A 20,089-nucleotide genomic window follows, 5' to 3' on the forward strand; every position below is an offset into this window, starting at 1 on the left:
CTTGAGACGTGCCTTGAAGGAGGCGAGGGAGCGAGGCAAAGGGACTATGGGATGGAGTTCCAAAGGCAGGGGGAAAAGAGGCTGAAACCACTGGCTATGTGAGACTAGGAGACAGATTATTCATCATGTAGAGTAAATGTTGACTGTAGTCTCAGAGGAAGACCTTGATTACTCTCCTGTTGAGGGAGAGGATTACTCCATTTTGCGAATAACAATCCTTGCATTTGATATAGCTCCTTTCATGCCGTGATTTTGTAGGAAAATGTTGCAGCCAATTTGCACACGGCAATGCTCCACAAGCAGACATGAAGTGAACGATCAATTTTATATGGGGATTATTTGACCAGGGAGAAACTCCCTTCTCTTTTTGACCAGCTCCTTGGGACGTGCTCCCGACATGAAAGGAACTATACAAATGTAACATTGTATTGTATTGGCATAGGATCCTTAATATCCACCCGAATAAGCAGGACTGCACGAGGAACTGCATGTTGGAGAAACATCAAAACTTTATCTGGGAGAAATAAGTCGCAGGATTTAACAGTCGGCCCAGCATAGACTTAACTGGGTTAGGGTTACTGGGCAAGGTACCATGTCAGATTGCTTCTGATAATGCTTGTTCCTGCTCGGTTATGACAGCTGCCTGTGAATTAATCTTTCCAACAAGAAAACAGTCACCCGTAGTATCCTGCCTGCCAGTATTCATACTGTCATAAATGATTAGTCCAGACTGAAGTGCCAGAGACTATTAAACACACTCCACTCTCCCTTCTCCCTCCCCCAGTTTTGACAAAGCAGTATACAGATTTGAACAACATGTTGCCTGGGTATCATTAACTTAGATTTCACATCTGGCATGGGATCAGTTTACAGTCTGTGCAGAAATGATCCACAGAGAGCCAAGACACTGAATTTCCCTGAACATGGGAGAATATTTTTTAAAATGTAAACCTTACAGGAATATGTAACCACTTTTACTGTTAACAAGAACCAAAGATAGACCAATTTAAGAATTGCAAACCATATCTAAGAATTTGTTTTACCAATATACAATGCAATACTACTGCTAACTACTACAGCAACTTGCATTTAATAATAATAATAATCCTTGTATTTGATAAAGCGCCTTATCACATCTTCAAGACGTCTCAAAGCGCTTCCCAGAATATACTGTAAAGTGAATCTATTGTATATTTTGTGGGCGAAACGCGGCAGCCAATTGTGCACATCAGCGGCCCACAAACAGTTGTGGATTGAATGACCAAATTATTATTATTTTTAATTTTTCTTTTTTTTCAAAAGGATTATTAGCCCTGGAAAAGCGATCCGCCAATCGACTAATAACTGAGTTCTTACTTACTGCTAGGTAAACAGAGGCGTGTGGAGTAAGGAAACTTGCCCAACATTTTGCCCTGCTGGGAAACAAACCTGGGTCCACTCACTTGCTCTAACCACGAAGCTACAGGACTCCACATTTATATAGCGTCTTTCACATTGGGAGGACATTTCAAGGCTCTTGACAGTCATGGCTATGGGTAAGAGGGTGCTGTAATTATGATTCACTCACCTCATCAGTACTACTGTGGCTCACTGGTAACTGAGAGCCTGTGAAGTCTGCACCTCCATTACAATCAAAAACCTAAAGAGAGAAGAGCAGCAAAAGTTATAGAAATCTCCCAAAAAAATTCCTTGAAACAATATATCTCCCTCAAGCTCACTATCAAAAAAAATTCAAATAGGCCATTGTATTCACCGCATTTTGATTAGGTAGCTTAATTGACCGTTCTATGATTTTGTTCAATCTGAACAGCTTTAAGGTTAACGTTGACATATAGCGGACATATGGCTATCAACGTTAACCAAATCAACCAAACAAAATTTTTCCTTGAACATTGCAATTTATTTGTAGAAAAGGAGAATGATGAGACTATTAGTGTTAGTAGCATTGTGGGAAAATTCAATTGTTTAACCTTATATAGGATAACAATAAGGATGTGGGAGAGGGAGATTAAGGTATCATTCAGATTTTTAAAATAATAAAGGGATTCGATAGGGTAGCTACAGACAAACTATTTCCTGTGGTGGGGAATCCAGAACAAGGGGGGCATCATCTTAAAATTAGAGCCAGGCCATTTAGGAGTCGAAATCTGGAACTCTCTCCCCCCAAAGGATGCTGTTCATTCACACCTTCAAGCCTTAGGTGGATAGATATTTGTTAGGTCAGGGTATCCAGGGATACGGGTCAAGAGCAAGTAATTGGAGTTGAGATACAGATTAGCCATGATCTTATAGAATGGCAGAACATGCTCGAGGGGCTGAATGGCCTCCTACTGTTCCTATGTCCCTTTATGCAGGAAAGAGGGATTCATTAAGAAAAGGCAATTGAAGAAAAAAAGGTAGTGGAATAAACATGATAGGTCAAATGGTCCACTGCGTGAAGTGTTTTAACCACTGAGCTACAGGACTCTTGATCTTGCCTTATGTCTTTGAGACGTCTGAAAATAAAATATACCGTAAAGTGTAGCGACTCTGTATTTTTTGGGCGAAATGCAGCAGCCAATTGCACACAGAGGTCCATATATCAGCATATAGTGTTCATATATCAGAACACTATATGCTGAACACTATATATCAAAATAATCCACCTGATTTAGTGCCTTGTCACGTTGCTTCCTTTACCCTTGCTGCAGGGTGTAGTGACTCCGTTTGTAGACAAATGAATATGCAAATGATTCAAACGATTTTGTAAGTCACCACATCAGGGCGGGGTTTAAAAGGAGGAGTTAAAAAAAATTGCTTACGAAATTTTACTTAGTTTTAATTAAAAACATGAAACATGCCTGAGTTACCAGGGGACGTTTTTCTTTTCCCTTTCTCCCAAGATCGTCCAAACCCTTCAGGGATGAAAATAAGCCCTTTTTGCTTCGGATTCGCTGAGACAAGGAGAGGGTTCTCTTTCGGAGCATGGTCTCGTCTCTTGAACAAATCTAGAAAAAACAGGCAGAATGCACAGGTCACACATCGCACATACGGTACCTCACTGCAGTAACAAGCTATAAATACATTTTAAAAAGGATGTCAAAGCCACAAGGAAGCTCACAAGAAGATATATTAGGACAGTAGTGAAACTGAGAGATACCATCGCTGTTTTCACTTTTATAATAATCCTTGCTATAATAATAGTGCCTTATCACATCTTCAAAACGTCTCAAAGCACTGCACAGAATATACTGTAAAGTAAATTGGCTGCATATTTTGTGGGTGAAACGTGGCAGTCAATTGCGCACAGCAGCGTCCCACAAACAGTCGTGGATTGAGTGACCAAGTTATTATTATTATTTTTTAATTTTGAAGGGATTATTGAAGGAATCACTATTTCTGTAATAATGCTCAGCCATTCAACTAACATACGGGTGCTTACTTACTGCTGGGTAAACAGGGGCATGCTTAAGGAGTAAGGGAACTTGCCAGGGAAACCTTAGGCAAGAATCCACTATGCTACAGAATTCCAGAACTTACATTGATAGAGAAGGACATCTCAGAATGCTTCATTCACACTGTAAATTTAGTGCTTGACTAAAAGTTGATTTCAGTCAGTCAGAGATGTCGGAGCAGAAATCGCTCACTTGCCTTGAGCCGCAGCTTGTGAGAGCATCCAGCAGTTTGGAAACGGTCTTAAGTTCTGCATTTTACACCGATGTTGCGGAGCTGAACACTTGCAGATGATGGACTCATTAAATAAAGTTTCATTAGGAGCCACGAGTTTCACATTAAACATGATAGGTCTGCCTCTGAGAAGAAATGTGGCCGCATCATCGAGTTACAACAGACAGCTTGTGCTGCTAGATACCTGGCTCTCCTCTTGATGTCTGTACGTATTTATGTAGTCAATTCCACCTAAAGAACTTCTATGCTTTAATTTTCACCCTAATTCCCCCCCCCACCCCTTCACTGGGCACCACTGGAAGGAATTAAAGTCACCATTGGAAGGAATACTATCGCAGTATTTTCAACATAAGTCGCAATTTTTTTTTTCTGAACTAAAACTTTAATTTGGAACATTTCAGATATTCTGGATCTTTTCCAGATTACCTTGTTTGGGGGTGGTGGCGGGGAGGGAGAGGTCAGGCAGAAATTTCACAAAATCTGACCTTGTTGGAAGTTTTACCTGAGGGTATTATACCACAGACATCAGCACACAGAATATATTGTAAAGTGAATTGACTGTATAAATATACGCGGCAGCCAATTGCTCACAGCAGTGTCCCACAAATAGCTGTGGATCAAGTGACTAAATTACTATTAATTTTTTTATAAAAAGGAATTATTCCCCCCAGAAAAGCGATCCCCCAATCAACGAACAACCGGGTGCATATTTACTGCTAGGTGATCAGAGGCGTGCGGTGTAAGGAAACTTGCCCAACGTTTCATTCTGCCCGGGAATCAAACCCAGGTCCCCTCGCTTGCGAGGCGAGTGCTCTAACCACTGAGCTACAGGACTCCACTTTGTAGATATCTATCTCATTTACTTTTAAAACCTAATATCAATTTTGCCTCAACCACCGCTCCAGACAAGACATTCCATATCCTAACAACATTGTGCAGGGGAAAAAAAATTCTCCTAGTCTCCCATTTGCTTGTTTGCTAATTATCTTAAATTGATACCCACTAGTTACTAGGGCTTACTAGTTTCTAAATATTCTTGCAAAAGTGTTCCTTTTTAAATATCTCACATCACAAAGGAGTTGGTATTATATTGGTCTAAAAATAAGCTTGCTCAATAATGTACATCCCCATTTATGTAATAGTGCACCACAAAGGACTGACTGAACAAGAGGTGGAGCGAGTGGAAAGCTTTTTCCATCCGTGACTCAGTGCTGGGCACTGCATAATCAACTGGCGGTTACAAGTCTCTCAGATCAGAAGTGCACATGAACAGCAACTCCATTGAAAAGAGGATTAGGGAATTATACACATCACGCATTATATCACAGGCCGTGATAGGAAATTATCATAGAATCATAGAATACTAGAGCACAGAAGGAGGCCATTTGACCCATTGTGCCTGTGCCATCTCTGAAAGAGCACGGACGGAAAAAGGTTTCCATGCCATGTCTTGTTCAGGTGGTGTTTTGTGTAGCATTTTTGCATAAATGGGGATGTAAATTATTTAGCAAGCTTGGGAAATCAGGGCTGAAATATTTACATGACGGACGAGGGAACAGAGTGTGGTGGAATAATAATAATCCTCGCATTCGATATCACGTCTCAAAGTAATTCACAGAAAATACTGTAAAATAGATTGACTGTATATTTTGTGGGCGAAACGCAACAGCCAATTGCAGACAGCTGTGTCCCACAAACAATTGTGGATTGAGTGACCAGCCTCTGAACACAGCCTTCCGTCCATAGCACAAAAACTTTCTGCCACATAGAATCTTACAGCACGGAAGGAGGCTATTCGGCCCATCATGCCTGTGCTGGCTCTTTGAAAGAGCTACCAACTCATCCCACTCCCTGTTCTTACCCCATAACCCTGCAATATTTTTGATATCGTACCCACCCACAGAGATATCATAAGAACATAAGAAATAGAAGCAGGAGTAGGCCATTTGGCCCCTGGAGCGTGCCCCGCCATTTAATATGGTCATGGCTGATCTTCTAACCTAATTCCATTTATCCGCCCTATCCCCATATCCCTTATGTCCTTTAGTTTTTAAAAATCTATCGATTGAATATGTTCGAGGACTGAGCATCCACAGCCTTCTGGGGTAGAGAATTCCATAAATTCACTACCCTCTGAGTGAAGATGAAGAAATGTGTTCTACGTGTATCGATATGGAGGCTTGGCCCTGTGGAAGTGATCCTTACCAGAGCATGAAACGAAGAGACTGAGAAGATGCCCAATCTGCTGAGAGACACCTTAGAAGGCCGGCTGGCTGTTGCTAGGAGACTCTTGGGATTGGGAAGCTCCCCTCCTTGTAAACTTGCCAAATAGCAACGGATTCTAAACAGGTCCACGTTAAACTTTTCCAGGTTCTGCTCCCACTGCTGGATCTGGTGAGGAAGCGATTATTACAGGAGAAACTGATCAGCACAATTCCCCATTGAGAAGAGCTCACAAGTCACGTCCGCGAATCACACTTCAATACAATGCAAATTTCCATACAGATTTACATTTATATAATGCCTCTCACCTCACTCAGCCAGTCAGGAACCTGGGTGTCTTATTTGACGCTGAACTGTCCTTTCTCCCCCACATTCCACGTCATGACCGGCACTGCCTACCACCACCTCCGCAACATTACCAGACTCCGCCACTGCCTCACCCCTCAGGCTGCCGAAACCCTTATCCATGCATTCGGCACAACAAGGCTCGATTACGGAAACGTCCTCCTCATCGGCATTCCCAACTCTTCCCTTCACAAGCTGCAAATCATCCAAAACTCTGCAGCTCGTGTACTCTCACGCACCAGGCCCCGCGACCCCATCGCTCCCACCCTCGCCCGACTCCACTCTCCCGACGTGAAAGGCGCTCTATAAATGTAATTTTGTTGCTGTTACTGTTGGGGGGACATCCCAAGGCACTACTTCCTTTGTAAAGTGAAGCTATTCTGAGCCTTCCTCCCTTTGGTACCGATTCAGGTTAGGGTGTAATATAGAATATAATAATCCTTGCAAGTTTCCTTACTCCACACAGTGCCTAATAATAATCCCTCCAAAAGCAAAAACAATAATAAATTGGTCATTTTCAATCCACGACTGTTTGTGGGACATTGCTGTGCGCAATTGGCTGCCGCGTTCGCCCACAAATATACAGTCAATTCACTTTACTGTGAAGTGCTTTGGGACGTCTAGAAGACGTGAAAAGCGCTATATCAAATGCAAGGATTATTATTATTATTATCAGACTATCTACTGCAAATATCAGTAGAAAGAGGTAGAGCCTTAATTAAAATAAGGTGACTGTGACGTGGCTGCCCTCCGCTAACCTGTTCAAGTGGCCCCTGCTCATGTGTGAGCCTTAACAGTGAGTGTCCGCAGTCCATTGTTGAGTAGATGATGCCATAGCTGAGCCTCATCTCTGCCACCCAACTGCCACACGACCAGTAGAGGGTGCAGTAAAAAGACCAGGAATTCTGGCGAGTTTTCTCTTCACTCTCCTGGGAGGGTTGAGATCAGTAAACTCAGCACAGACCTCCTGGTCTGTATAATCCAGTTCCATCCATTACACCATAAGGGCTGCCTAAATATTGATGTTCAATTTATAAAGTTAATTCATTAAAGTGGACTCATTTTAGTGTTTAGAGCGCTCGCCTCGCAAGTGAGAGATCTGGGTTCGAATCCCGGCAGGGCGAAATGTTGAGCAAGTTTCCTTACTCCACATGTCCATTTACCTAGCAGTAAGTAGGAACCCAGTTGTTAGTCGATTGATAGATCGGTTTTCCAGGGATAATAATTCCTCAAGAAAACAACAATAATTTGGTCACTCAATCCACGACTGTCTGTGGGACACTGTTGTGCGCAATGCTGCCACGTTTCGTCCACAAATACACAGTTGATTCATTTTACAGTATATTCTGTGAAGCTCTTTGAGATGTCTAGAAGACATGATAAGGCGCTATATCAAATGCAAAGATTATTATTATTATTATTCTTTCAAATATCTACCGTTGATATTTTGAACAGAATTAAGTCAGAAAGTCTCTTCTCTTTACGAATGTCAAGTGCCTTATTAAGTGCTTCTTTGGCCCAAGCCTTATCACTTGTAATTATAGAAACACCTTGTGCAGGGCTGGGATTAGCACAAGCACAGGTTCATGGAGGTTTGAGGATATTCAATCCAATCACTTCATAAATTTCAAACCAATTCTGCTGAAACAGTTTAAAACGGATCTGGCACCAAGATAGAGATTGCTGGCTAAAATCATAGAATTTCACAGCACAGGAGGCGGCCATTCGGCCCATCGTGTCTGTGCTGGCTCTTTGAAAGAGCTACCAACAGTCCCACTCCCCTGCTCTTACCCCTTTACCTTGAAAATGGTTTCCTTTTTAAGCACCTATCTAATTCCCTTTTGAAACCAATTATCTTATCTGCTTCCATCATCCTTTCAGGCAGGGCATTTCAGACAGTAACAACTCTCTAGGGAAAAAAAGTGTCTCCTCGTCTCCCCTTTGGTACTTTTTCCAATAATCTTAAATCCATGCCCTCTGGTTTACTGACCCACCCGCCAGAGGAAATAGTTTCTCCCTATCTGCTCTATCAAAACTATTCATAATTTTGAACACCTCTATTCAATCTCCCCTCAACCTTCTCTGCTCTAAGGAGAACGATCCCAGCTGAGGAATCAATATTACCAAAAAGACAATTTGTTCCACACCCCCAATCTCTTCAGTGGTACGGTTGTGTGTGGGGTGGGGAAGAGTTTCAAGCAAAAATGGCATTCAGTCAGTCTGATTGCAGTTTAAGATAATAAATCTCATTATTTTCATTTTCCTGTCAAGCCGCTGAAATCAAATCTCAAAACTAATCAGCAGGAAGGTTATACAATTGCCAGCAATGTAGTAGCTCCTTATTTCTTCCCCCGTTTACAGTAGTTTAAGATGAAACAGGCACACACAGAACAAGGAACATTAAAGATAGATAGGCACATTCAGAGAAAGGCCGCAGAATCCCAGTCTAATTTGAAGTCTATCTGCTCTCAATTTTAGATGCTAAAATAGTACCAGCTGTTTCTCAGAAGAGCTGTGTGTCAGGCAGGGTTGTTTAGCTTTCCCAGAGTATGATTTATAGTTAGTGACTAAGAAAATGCTGACAAGACTCTGACTGAGAGACAGACAGACAATATTTTTCTCTCTCCCCCTCATACACTCTGTAAGGAAACTAAAACGTCATTATTCAACAGTAATGCTTTACCTCTGCTCCATAAAGGCATCATTCAGTGCCCTCCAGGAAAGTCTGCCCAAATCCATGCAAACAATCCACAAGCGACATGGAAAAGTACACTCAACAAGTGGAAATAGCACGTAAGCTCCATGGCTGATCCATAAAGACCCACAATGTGTCCCTAATGTTTACCACACGCTTACGCGGACACGTGGATTGAAGAAAATATTTCCCTTTTTATGATCGGAGACTCACTGGAAACAAAGAGCGAGTCACCGATTTTATGTTGAAGTAGCTTTACTGCATGACTCACTGAAGTTCTGTACTTGTAGGCAAACATACCCTTTTCACAAGCAAGAAACGCACAATGCATTTAGACGGCGCCTTCCACATTGACAGGTCATACCAAATGGCATTTGCAGGGTTGGATGGGTGCCTGAGCTGGGTGGGGGGGTGGAGATAACCAAAGAGGTCTGTTTTGAAGTTTCATTTACCAATTACAATGTGCGGCCCTAACATACAGCTGCAACTTTTTTTTCATGGGGGGGTGGGGGGAAACAGTTCAAAAAAGGGATTCCCTGTTATAGTACCGTTGTAATAATAATCCTCGCATTTGATACAGCGCCTTATCATGTTATTAAGACGTATCAAAGCGCTTCACAGAATATACTGTAAAGTGGAGTGACTATATTTTATGTGCTTTTTGACACAAGTCACAAAGCCTAATCCCACTTGCCTGCTTGGTCCTGGTGCCCACCTCCCAACCCATGCCTTTTAAATTGGTAACACACTTGCCTCAGGACAGACTTTGATCTCTCAGTCCAAGCTAAAACATTGTCAAAGGTACTATCCTTCAGAATTTCCCGTCTAAAATGGTTTGCAGGAACACAAGAAGAAGCATAACAACATAATACAGAGATCCCAGGCCAGAATGACTGGCTATAAAACCTTCCCTGTTGGAGCTACACCCCAATCACACAGGAATGTAATGAGGTATCTATGTGAAGAGGTTGGCAGCTGACATTAATAATATTAATATTAATGATAATCCTGGCATTTGATATAGCACCTTATCACATCATTCAGATATCTCCAAGTGCATCACAGGATATTCTGTGTATTTTGTGGGTGAAACAACATAACATGCGCAGACGATTGTACACAGCAGTGTCCCACAAACAGTCATGGATTGAGTGACCACTTGAGTATTATTTTTTTTGAAGGGATTATTACTCCCCGGAAGTGATCCGCCAATCGACTAACAACCGGGTTCCTACTTACTGCTGGGTAAACAGAGGTGTTTGGAGCAAGGAAACATGCCTTACGTTTCGCCCTGCCCGGGAATCAAACCTGGGTCCTCTCATGTGCGAGACAAGTGTTCTAACCACTAGGCTATGGGACTCATTCATGAATAGTTAATACCTGATTCTCAATTGCCTTCCTGTTTTTGGGGTCATTTACAATCGACAACTGTAACTCTGCCATTTTCTTCATTTTCCCATCCATGTCGATCTTTTGCACAAGGCTTTTTGTTTCATTTTTCAGTAGCTTGACTGTATCTTCCTTTCCATGTTGCTTTGCAAACACTGATGCACAGGCAGAATGGATTGCCGTAACCCAATTTTCCAGATCAGTCTGGCTCATAGCCTGTAATACAGGGCAGACACAGTGAGCATTGCATGTTAACCACAAGTTAGTTCACTGTTGAAATTTGAGTAGAACCTCCGTCATGCATGCCTCATCCCCCAGTGCCTTCGCCTTGCTTCCTCCCTTTCCTCCTTCAAGGCCGGTCTCAAGACCTTTCTCTTCGACCGTGCCTTCAGCTCCCCTCTCGACTCTCTACCCCCTCCTCGCTCCCTCCTTCCCCTCACCCTGACCATTTCCCCCCTGCTCGGGTCCCGACCCATGTCCAGCGCCTTGGGACGTCCTCCCAACGTGAAAGGCGCTCTATAAATGAAATCTTGTTGTTGTTGTCAATCTAAAAGAAAATAGTGTAGTCACAGAGAACAAGAAATCAGGTTTGGTACAAAATACTGACTATTTGCACAGTTGGTGTCTACAACAACAATTTGCATTTACACAGCACCCCTCACACAGGGGAGTGCCCCAGAGCACTCGGCAGTGGAGGAGGACGACACTAAGCCTGGAGGATGTGACCGTAGGTATGGTCAAAGAGGAAAGTCTTCAGGCGCGATCTGAAGATGGGGAAGGAAGGGGCAAGGCGGAGCGTTAGAGGAAGTGAGTTCCAGAGTTTCAGCGCTTAGTGGATGAAAGCACGGCCACCGATGGTGGAACAGAGGGGACGAACGGTCAGTTCAGGACATTCATTCTCTTTCACATACACTCCACATTTACGGTTTGAACGAGCTTCTTTCTATAGTAACCGTACAAAAAAATACTGTAACCTGAAATAAAACAACGTCCCCGAAGGCATTACTGAGACAGAACACGTTTTCTTTCTTGGGATGTTCAGGCACAGCCTGCACGATACTGTCTTCAGCAAACAGGGCATATCTGGGCACGCTGCTCTGCTCGATGAAGCTTTTCCCAGTTGCCTCATAAAATAGGAGGGTGCAGCCTAGAAGAAAAAGCAGGAAACATTGCACAATCATCGCATTTTTCTGGGATGGTATATCAAGTACCTCCCCTGAAGGTTGCCCCCACACAACCTTTGGAACTTCATCCTACAGTCCCTTAATCTCACTCCCTCCCTTGCCTCCTTCAAAGCACGTCTCAAGACCCTCCTTGATTGCGCCTTTGACCACCCTCCTACTCCCACACTCGCTGCCCCCCACCCCTCCCGATGCCAACCCCCTGCTGGGGTCCAAATTCCTGATAATCCAGCGCCATGGGATGTCCTCCCAATGTGAAAGACACTGTGTAAATGTACTTTGTTGTTATTGTAGAATATTGACACACACACACAAATAGTTCTTGTAGTCCTGGACATTCCTATGTAAATATCTTGCCCAATACTACAGCACACAGTAGTCTGCAAGTCTACTTATGTTAAAATTGTATTTTACATTACTGCAAACCTCTACCTCTATGAAATCCAATGGGATAAACACCAGACCAGATTGCATAGGTTAATCTAGAAACATTTTGCCCACTTGAACTTGAAATGATCTTAAACCTTCCCATGATATCTGAATCTCTGAGTGAGGAGAGAGCAAAAAATTGCTCACAGTCGCCTCCGGTCAATGTGTCAGCCCAGAGGTCTGTTTGCGAGTGATCTTTCAACAAGGGTACATCCTGCCTGAGCAAACCCTCACCTTTTGTCTGCAAAATACACAGTCACTACACTTTACAGTAAAATCCTGTGAAGAGTTTTGAGATGTCCTGCTGTGATTAGAGCTATACCAAAGGCAAGGATTATTATTATTATTACTAAGAACCCTTCTATAAATAGAGCAGACCTTGTTGTTCCAGTCTGTTGTGATTAGATCCAGAATTCTGGAACAAGATCACTCTCCAGAATGCCAAGTTTTCAAGAATAAAACTAAAATAAACTAAAATGCTGAAATTATTTCCTCTCAAGGATGTCTGCAGGACTTTTTTTTTGAGTGTAGAGCAATTTCATTCCAACTTTGATAGAATGACTAATCTGGATACCTTGGAGCACAAATACGTCATCTGATTGAACAATCAAATAATAATCTTTGCATTTGATATAGCGTCTTATCACGTCTTCGAGATGACTCAAAGCACTTTACAGAATATACTGTAAAGTGAATTTACTTTTGTGGGTTGAACAAGGCAGCCAATTACGCACAGCAGTGTCCCACAAACAGTCATGGATTGAGTGATCAAATTATTATGTTATTTATTTTTTTGAAGGGATTACTACCCCAGGAAAAGCGATCCGCAAATTGACCAGTAAGGAAACTTGCCTAACATTTTGCCCTGCTCGGGAATCAAACCCAGGTCCTCTCGCTTGTGAGGCGAGCGCTCTAACCAATAAGCTATAGGTCTCTACAAAATGATTGAGGGGAGCAAGTAAGAGGAGATCTATTAGAAGTCTTCAGTATGCTGTGTTCATTAATAAGGATTATTATTATGATTATGCAGAAGGGTTTAGAGTGGATAAATAATGACAGAATCCCATCCTGAAAAAACCTTCCCTGGATCCATCCCTCCTCTCCAGCTACCACCCCATCTCTAACCTCCCATTCCTCTCCAAGGTCCTGGAACGTCCCAGCTCCGCTCCTTTCTCTCTCGCCATTCCCTCTTTGAACCTCTCCAATCCACTTCCGCGCTGCCCATAGCATGGAAACAGCCCTGGTCAAAGTCACTGATGACATTCTGAACATCTGTGATCAGGGCTCCCTCTGCCTCATTGTCCTTCTCGACCTCTCTGCCGCCTTCGATACTGTCGACCACTCCATCCTCATACACCACCTCTCCTCTTTACTTAACCTTCGCAGACCTGCCCTTGCCTGGTTCGATTCCTATCTCTCTCACTGTCTCCACTCGTTGCCTCTAACAGTTTCTCCTCCAGCCCCTGCACTGTCATGTCTGGCGTCCCCCAGGGCTCTGTCCTTGGCTCTCTCCTCTTTAATATCTACATGCTCCCCCTTGGTGACATCATCCGCAAACATGGGGTCAACTTCCATATGTACGCAGATGACACCCAACTCTATCTTTCTGCCTCCACCCTCAACTCCAGGACCACTGCTGTCTTGACAGACTGCCTGTTGGACATCAAGTCCTGGATGAGGGCAAATTTCCTACAGTTGAATGTGACCAAGCCTGAGGCCCTCCTGATTGGCTCGCGCCAGCGCCTCTGCACCTCAAACTCTGGCAGCATCAATACCTTTAAGAGAAACCCAATATTGTCTCCACTTTCTGCGAGGAGCGAGTTCTAATTTCCTCTCCTTCTGGTGGGCAACAAGAGGCTTGAAGGACAGCCAGCCGGCCTTCCGCACAAACCCCTGTTCCTTTTCGTACAATAAATCCAGTTGTTCCAAAGAACTGAAGGAGTCGCTGCTTGTCTCCTCGCTCTCTGTTGACTGGTCAGTGTTTTCTAGAGGCATGTGGCCCATTTCCAACTCCCGCATGAAGTTCTCGTAGATGCTCTGCCGCAGGACATCGTTGCCAACTGCATTGCTGGAGCTGCTTCGAGGAGGCAGGGTATAGCTGGATCCCAGCGACCACATTAGACTGGAGATCTGGGATGGGGAGCTAGTGTCCCCCGTGACGCCATCTATTCCACTGTCACAATATTCGTTCATATCCTTTGATTTTGAATCCTGCAACAATGGAAGGTGCGTTTTGTTAAACGAAAGTTCCTGCTTATCGAGTATTTTTTCAGGCGTAACAGGTTTCGTAGCTCACCTGTTCTCAGGTACAATTGCAAACATTCACTTGCTCACTGGACACACAGAACGAATCCTCACATTTTTGACACAGCGCCTTATCTCGTTTTCAAGACCTCTCAAAGCGCTTCACAGCATATACTGTAAAGTGAATCGACTGTATTTTTGGGGGCAAAACGCGGCCAATTGCACACAGCAGTGTCCCACACACAGTCGTGCATTGAGTGAGCAACTTATTTATTTTTTGAAGGGATTATTACCCACACAAAAGCAATCTGCCAATCAACTATCAACCGGGTCCTTTTAGCATGTTTTTCCAGCATGTGCAGTACTTTGCCTTTTGTTTACTAGATAGGAGCAGATTGGAATTGCTACAACTTTAAGAAATATCCTCTTAAAAGCTTCATCAACTTTTCTCCCTGAAAATTCCTAACCCACAGCAGCTAACCTGCTTGCTACCTCGACCCACAGCACTGCTGGTGAGTGAGAACAGAGGCTGTGCACACGCCCTCAACGCTCCCTCATTCACTGCGGGACTGTGTCTCCTACTGCTCCTGTGTCACAGTACATTGGCAAGCCCATGCACTCTGCCATCTGGCCGTGTTCTGCTTTGAAACAACACGTCCCCTACACAAAACAAACAATGATGAGAATTCAAGAAACAGCAAATGTTGTTTTAACTACAAGTCCCAGATTCTAAAAGGAATTAATGTTTGGAGATGAATTCCTCATAGATGAATTGACAGATCCCATAAGTCACTTTACTTTCCTCCACTTGAAAGGTTCACAGAATCATAGAATCATACAGCACAGAAGGAGGCCATTCGGCTCAACGTATCTGTGCAGGCTCTTTGAAAAAAGCTATCCAAATCAATCCTACTTGTCCGCTCTCTCCCCATAGCCCTGCAAAATATTAGCTGCAATTTCCCCATAGCCCTGCAAAATATTAGCTGCAATGGATATTTCTTAAAGTTGTAGCAATTCCAATCTGCTCCCATCTAGTAAACAAAAATCCATGCTATATTAAGAGATATCACTGTATTGCAAGGGTTCTGTACTGGAAGACTGAATAACATGGGCCATTTTAAGCAGTCTTTTATGCAGTGGCTTCTCCTGAAGATATCCGATTCATGTACATGGAGGCCTGTACCTTGGGGGATAGAGCACTTGCCTCGCAAACGAGAGGACCTGGGTTCGATTCCCGGGCAGGGCAAAACTTTGGGCAAAACTTTCCTTACACCACACGTCACTGTTTACCTAACAGAAGTAGGAATCTGCTTGTTAGTTGATTGGTGGATCACTTTTCTGGGGGTAATAATTCCTTAAAAAAAATTGGTCACTCAATCCACGACTGTTTGTGGGACACTGCTGTTCGCAATTGGCTGCCGCGTTTCGCCCACAAAATATACAGTCAATTCACTTTACAGTATATTCTGTGAAGTGCTTTGAGGCATCTCGAAGACGTGATAAGGCGCTACATCAAATTCAAGGATTTTTTTTATTATATATTATTGTGTACCACGTGTGACTCACCTGCAGTTTCCTTTTCTTCCTCGTAAGGCTGCCGGTCCAAGCACTTAAACGACGTATTCGACTTTTTAAGGCATCTCTTGAGGAACCATCTTCAGAAAGGTGCTTGGACTTGCGGCAGGGAAGCGTGTATGATGAATATTGGATGGGCCCTCTGTCCTCCTCATCAGACGGCAAGTTTGTGCAGCTGGGAAAGTCAGGTACAAATAAGGTTTGGGATTTTAGAGAGGGATTCCTATAGGCACCTGAAAAATCCATCCCTGAGGGCGTGGAGGGTCCCAAACCCTGATCGCTGTACAGTTCTTGGAAAGAGGAGAGAGACGATCTCGGGAAGAGATGTCCGTTGCTGGTGTCTGATGCTTTCCCAGTTGGGAACATGTTGTCAAGCTCACCAGAGGAAACCCGGGCACCCCAGGGAGAGTCTGACCAGGAATACTCTGAACTCAACGAGCTGCCCTTGCTAGACTTCAACCTCTCCTCACCAGCTGCAAGGCCCTGCTCCATCCCAAACTCCTTGCTGAGATCACTGTGTGCCTCGCTTTGTTTCCCGGGGTCGGACTCCATAGCTGGAGAGTATCTAAGCAGTTGAACCGGCCCGTGGGATCCCTCGGACGGTAGTTTGTTGTTGTTGCTGCCGCTGCAGCCGCTATGGAACTCGACCCTTAAGCTCCCGTCAAACTTGCCCAGGGTTTTGATGAGAACCTTTGGGCTGCGCTCTCCTTCTGGGTCCTTGCCGTCCATTTCGCTGGTGTGGAATCCGTGCCCATTCACCACACAGCCATTGCGTTGCGTGGCTTTAGCGGGATTGCCGGCTGTCTCAACACGAATGCAAGGAATGTGGTTTCCGGTTAACATAGCGTTGTTCCCATCGCTGTAGTTCCCCAAGTGGCACCTGGCGTAAGCATTGCTATTACTGTGATTTCCCGCGGCCAAAGACTCGCAGTGATGTGAAGAGTTGTTGAGAGGGTAACGTTGGTTACTCTTGTGTTGTGAAAGGCAGTTTCTGCCCAGAGATCTTGCTTTGTAGCTTATGCTGCTGCCGCCGTACCCCCAGCCAAAAGCAGAGCGTGATTTCTCATCCTTGGCGTAGACACTCCGAATCTTCAGGGCGCAAGACTTCTGTCTGCTACCAGGTGCGGGCTTCCCCTCAATATGGTGCCCCCTCGTCCCCTGCAGAGTGTACTGACTGTCCGAATTCCCCATCTTAAATTGCAGAGAAAAAAAGAAAACACAGGAAACATTTTTTCAATCTCGCTCAACAAATGAACTGCAATCAAAGAGCCAAATGGCCTTCTTCTGTGCTGTAATCATAGAATCATACAGCACAGAAGGAGGCCATCGTGTCCATGCCAGTTCTTTGGAAGTGCTATCTAAATGAATCCCACTTCCCTACTCTCTCCCCATAACAAACTTGTCCTCCCCAAATATCTATCTACTTCCCTCTTGAATGCAGTTATCGAATCAGCTTCCACTAACCTTTCAGGCAATGCATTCCAGATCCGAACAACTCGCTGTGTGAAAACATTTCTCCTCACCTCCCCTCTGGTTCTTTTGGCAACTCTTTTAAATCTGTGTCCTCTGGTCACGACCCACCTGCCAGTAGAAACAGTTTCTCCCTGTTCACCCTATTGAAACCCCTCATAATTTTGAACACCTCTATTAAATCTCTCCTTAACCTTCTCTGCTCCAAGGAGAATAATCCGAGTTTCTCTAGCCTGGTAATATTCTGTGATTCTATGAATTGAGCCCAGCTCCTCTCGATTGCGAGTGCTCTAACCACTGAGCTACAGGACTCCCGGACTCCATTTATACAGCACACTTCACGTGAGGAGAAAGAGTAAGCCCAGAAAATGCAATAAGGGTTCTGTAGAGACCTGGGCCAAATTATTCACCTGCTTTTTCGACTCAAGTGTAGTGCAGAAAGATCTAGAGCAGAGAAATAAAGAAAAGAAGTTACCTTCACAGGACAATAACATGTTAATAAGTGAAGATTAAGAATATTGGTTGCAATGGTCACACATATACACAAAATGCACACAGCAAACAAGGGGATATTTGGACTAAAGACTAAACAGTGCACAATGGCTGAATCAAAATTTCTATCGTGTTCCAAAAACTACTGAATCATGTTTATGTCAACATTGGGCTGTCGGAGGTTTGGTTTTCTTTCCAGCCGGACAAATTCCTTCACTGTATTCCCATCATTTTCCTATTAGGAACAACCAGTTATTTTATTGCTGAGCAAATGAGGCAATGTCATCACGGCGGAGTCATTCTCGCACAGCTTACCGTTCCAATGGAACAGTCCTACAGCACCATGCATTCAATGTTTCCCTCTCTTATAATAATAATCCTTGATATAACGCCTTATCGCGTCTTCGAGACGACTCAAAGCGCTTCACGATTATACTGTAAAGTGAATTGACTGGATATTTTGTGGGTGAAACCAGCAGCCAATTGCGCACAGCAGTGTCCCACAAACAGTCGTGGATTGAATGACCAAATGTTTTTTATATGAAAACACTCGCTCAGGCCCCAATGCAGTGCCACCTACAGGAACATCTTTTTGATATATTACGTGACTATTCTTCATGTATGTAGTCAAACATATGTAGTTTCATGCAGTCCCAGTAGGAAGCTGCAGGTCATTTAGAATTCTGCAGCTCGTGTACTGTCTCGCACCAGGCTTCGGGAACACATCACTCCCACCCTCGCTCACCTCCACTGGCTCCCCATCCCCCAGAGGATCGAATTCAAGATCCTCACCTACAAGGCCATTCACGGCCTCGCTCCCTCCTACCTCTCCGACCTACTATCCCCCTACCTACCCACCCGTACCCTCCGTTCCTCTGGCTCCGGTCTGCTCCACATCCCCCGCCCCAACCGCCCTACCATCGGTGGTCGGGCCTTCAGCCTCTCAGCCCCGAGGCTCTGGAACTCTATCCCCCAGTGCCTTCGCCGCTTCCTCCCTGTCCTCCTTCAAGGCCGGTCTCAAGACCTTTCTCTTTGACCGAGCCTTCAGCTCCCCTCTCGACTCTCTACCCCCTCCTCGCTTCCTCCCTTCCCTCCCCTCACCCTGACCATTTCCCCCCGCTCGGGTCCTGACCCAACTGTACTGCGCCTTGGGACGTCCTCCCGACGTGAAAGGCGCTCAATAAATGGAATCTTGTTGTTGTTGTTGAAGTACTGGTCAACAATCCATAACCTGGGCCAGATTGTTGCCCTGTCAGTATTATGAAAGGCAACCAACCAAACTGGAAAGGGTTAACTTAGCAGCGATCTCGCCCCCAAAATATACAGTCAATTCACTTTACAGAATATTTTGTGAACCGATTTGAGACGTCTCGAAGACGTGATAAGGCACAATATCAAATGCAAGGATTATTGTTATAATTATCTGCAACTTGTGGCAATGCTCAGCAGCCCCCCGGTGAAATTTAAACACTGAGCCACACATTTCACTTTGCAGTACACCTGGATACTGACCAATCAATCATCGGGAACAGATACTACACTTTAAAACTCAACCAATACAACCTCACACAACTGAAGTAGAATAAGCCCCTCCCTTATTGGCATCTCTGCAGAAGCGAGGAAGAAAGTCATTACTTAGGCCGTTGTTCCCAACCAACTTTTTAGTGGCAAACCGTTGGCCTGACACCGATGATATCCGAAGCTTCCAATCTTGTCTGGCCGCTAGGAGGGCTGGTGGTGTGGTAGTTATTGATCCCAGAAGTGCACATACTCCTGTAACGTGAACAGTCCCAAATCGAGCAGGCAATACCACTCAAAGGTGAACATCTGCAGACAAATAGGGAAACCAACATCAGTTAAAAAATAAACTGGTTTCAATTCATTCTCTAGACAATATAAAAAAAGAGACAAACTATCCATGAAACTCTGCACAGTGAATTAATAAAGCAAGGAGTGTGAATCATCTAATAATCCTTGCATTTGATATAGCGTCTTATCGCATCATCAAAACGTCTCCTGGCACTTCACAGGATTTATTGACTGCGTATTTGTAGGCAAATACAACCACCAATCAGCAAAGTCCCCACTTTGAAGTGAATGTTCAATTTTATTTTGAGGGATGGTTGTCTAATTCCTTTCTCTTTTCAAATAGTGCCACAAGATCTTTAATGTACCACCCAAAAAGGCAAATGGTGTATTGGTTTAAAATCTCACCTCAACGGCAGCACCTCTGACCTACTTGTTTTCAAATCCCTTCATGCCCTGGCACCTCCCTACTCGCCAACCTGTTTAAACCCCAACCCACTGCCTCCGCTCGACTGACTCCAGCTTCCTGCATGTCCCTTTCGCTCTCAATTCCAGCATAGGTGGCCACGCTTTC

The 20,089-nt window shown here is 44.2% G+C and overlaps 1 protein-coding gene across 3 annotated transcripts in view; it reads right to left on the reverse strand.

The window, feature by feature from the left end:
- The window catches only part of tiam2a (TIAM Rac1 associated GEF 2a), a 92,625-nt gene extending 73,098 nt beyond the window's left edge, over nt 1–19,527 (reverse strand). Inside the window, exons 1-9 of one of the 3 annotated variants that reach the window (XM_042332759.1) lie at nt 19,345–19,527; nt 17,628–17,661; nt 15,739–16,938; nt 13,704–14,139; nt 11,293–11,465; nt 10,310–10,534; nt 5,872–6,057; nt 2,850–2,987; nt 1,568–1,639 (exon numbers count right to left, since the gene is read on the reverse strand). In XM_042332759.1, coding sequence (XP_042188693.1) covers nt 1,568–1,639; nt 2,850–2,987; nt 5,872–6,057; nt 10,310–10,534; nt 11,293–11,465; nt 13,704–14,139; nt 15,739–16,938 — 2,430 coding nt within the window. In that variant the 5' untranslated portion in view covers nt 17,628–17,661; nt 19,345–19,527. Of the gene's footprint in view, nt 1–1,567; nt 1,640–2,840; nt 2,988–5,871; nt 6,058–10,309; nt 10,535–11,292; nt 11,466–13,703; nt 14,140–15,738; nt 16,939–17,627; nt 17,662–18,024; nt 18,040–19,344 lie in introns of those variants that run through there. The other 2 variants (XM_007905496.2, XM_042332758.1) reach the window with 2 other exon arrangements.
- Nucleotides 19,528–20,089: the final 562 nt, after the last annotated feature.

Source organism: Callorhinchus milii, unplaced genomic scaffold, assembly GCF_018977255.1.
Source record: "Callorhinchus milii isolate IMCB2004 unplaced genomic scaffold, IMCB_Cmil_1.0 Scaffold3, whole genome shotgun sequence".
NCBI classification, from domain to species: domain Eukaryota; kingdom Metazoa; phylum Chordata; class Chondrichthyes; order Chimaeriformes; family Callorhinchidae; genus Callorhinchus; species Callorhinchus milii.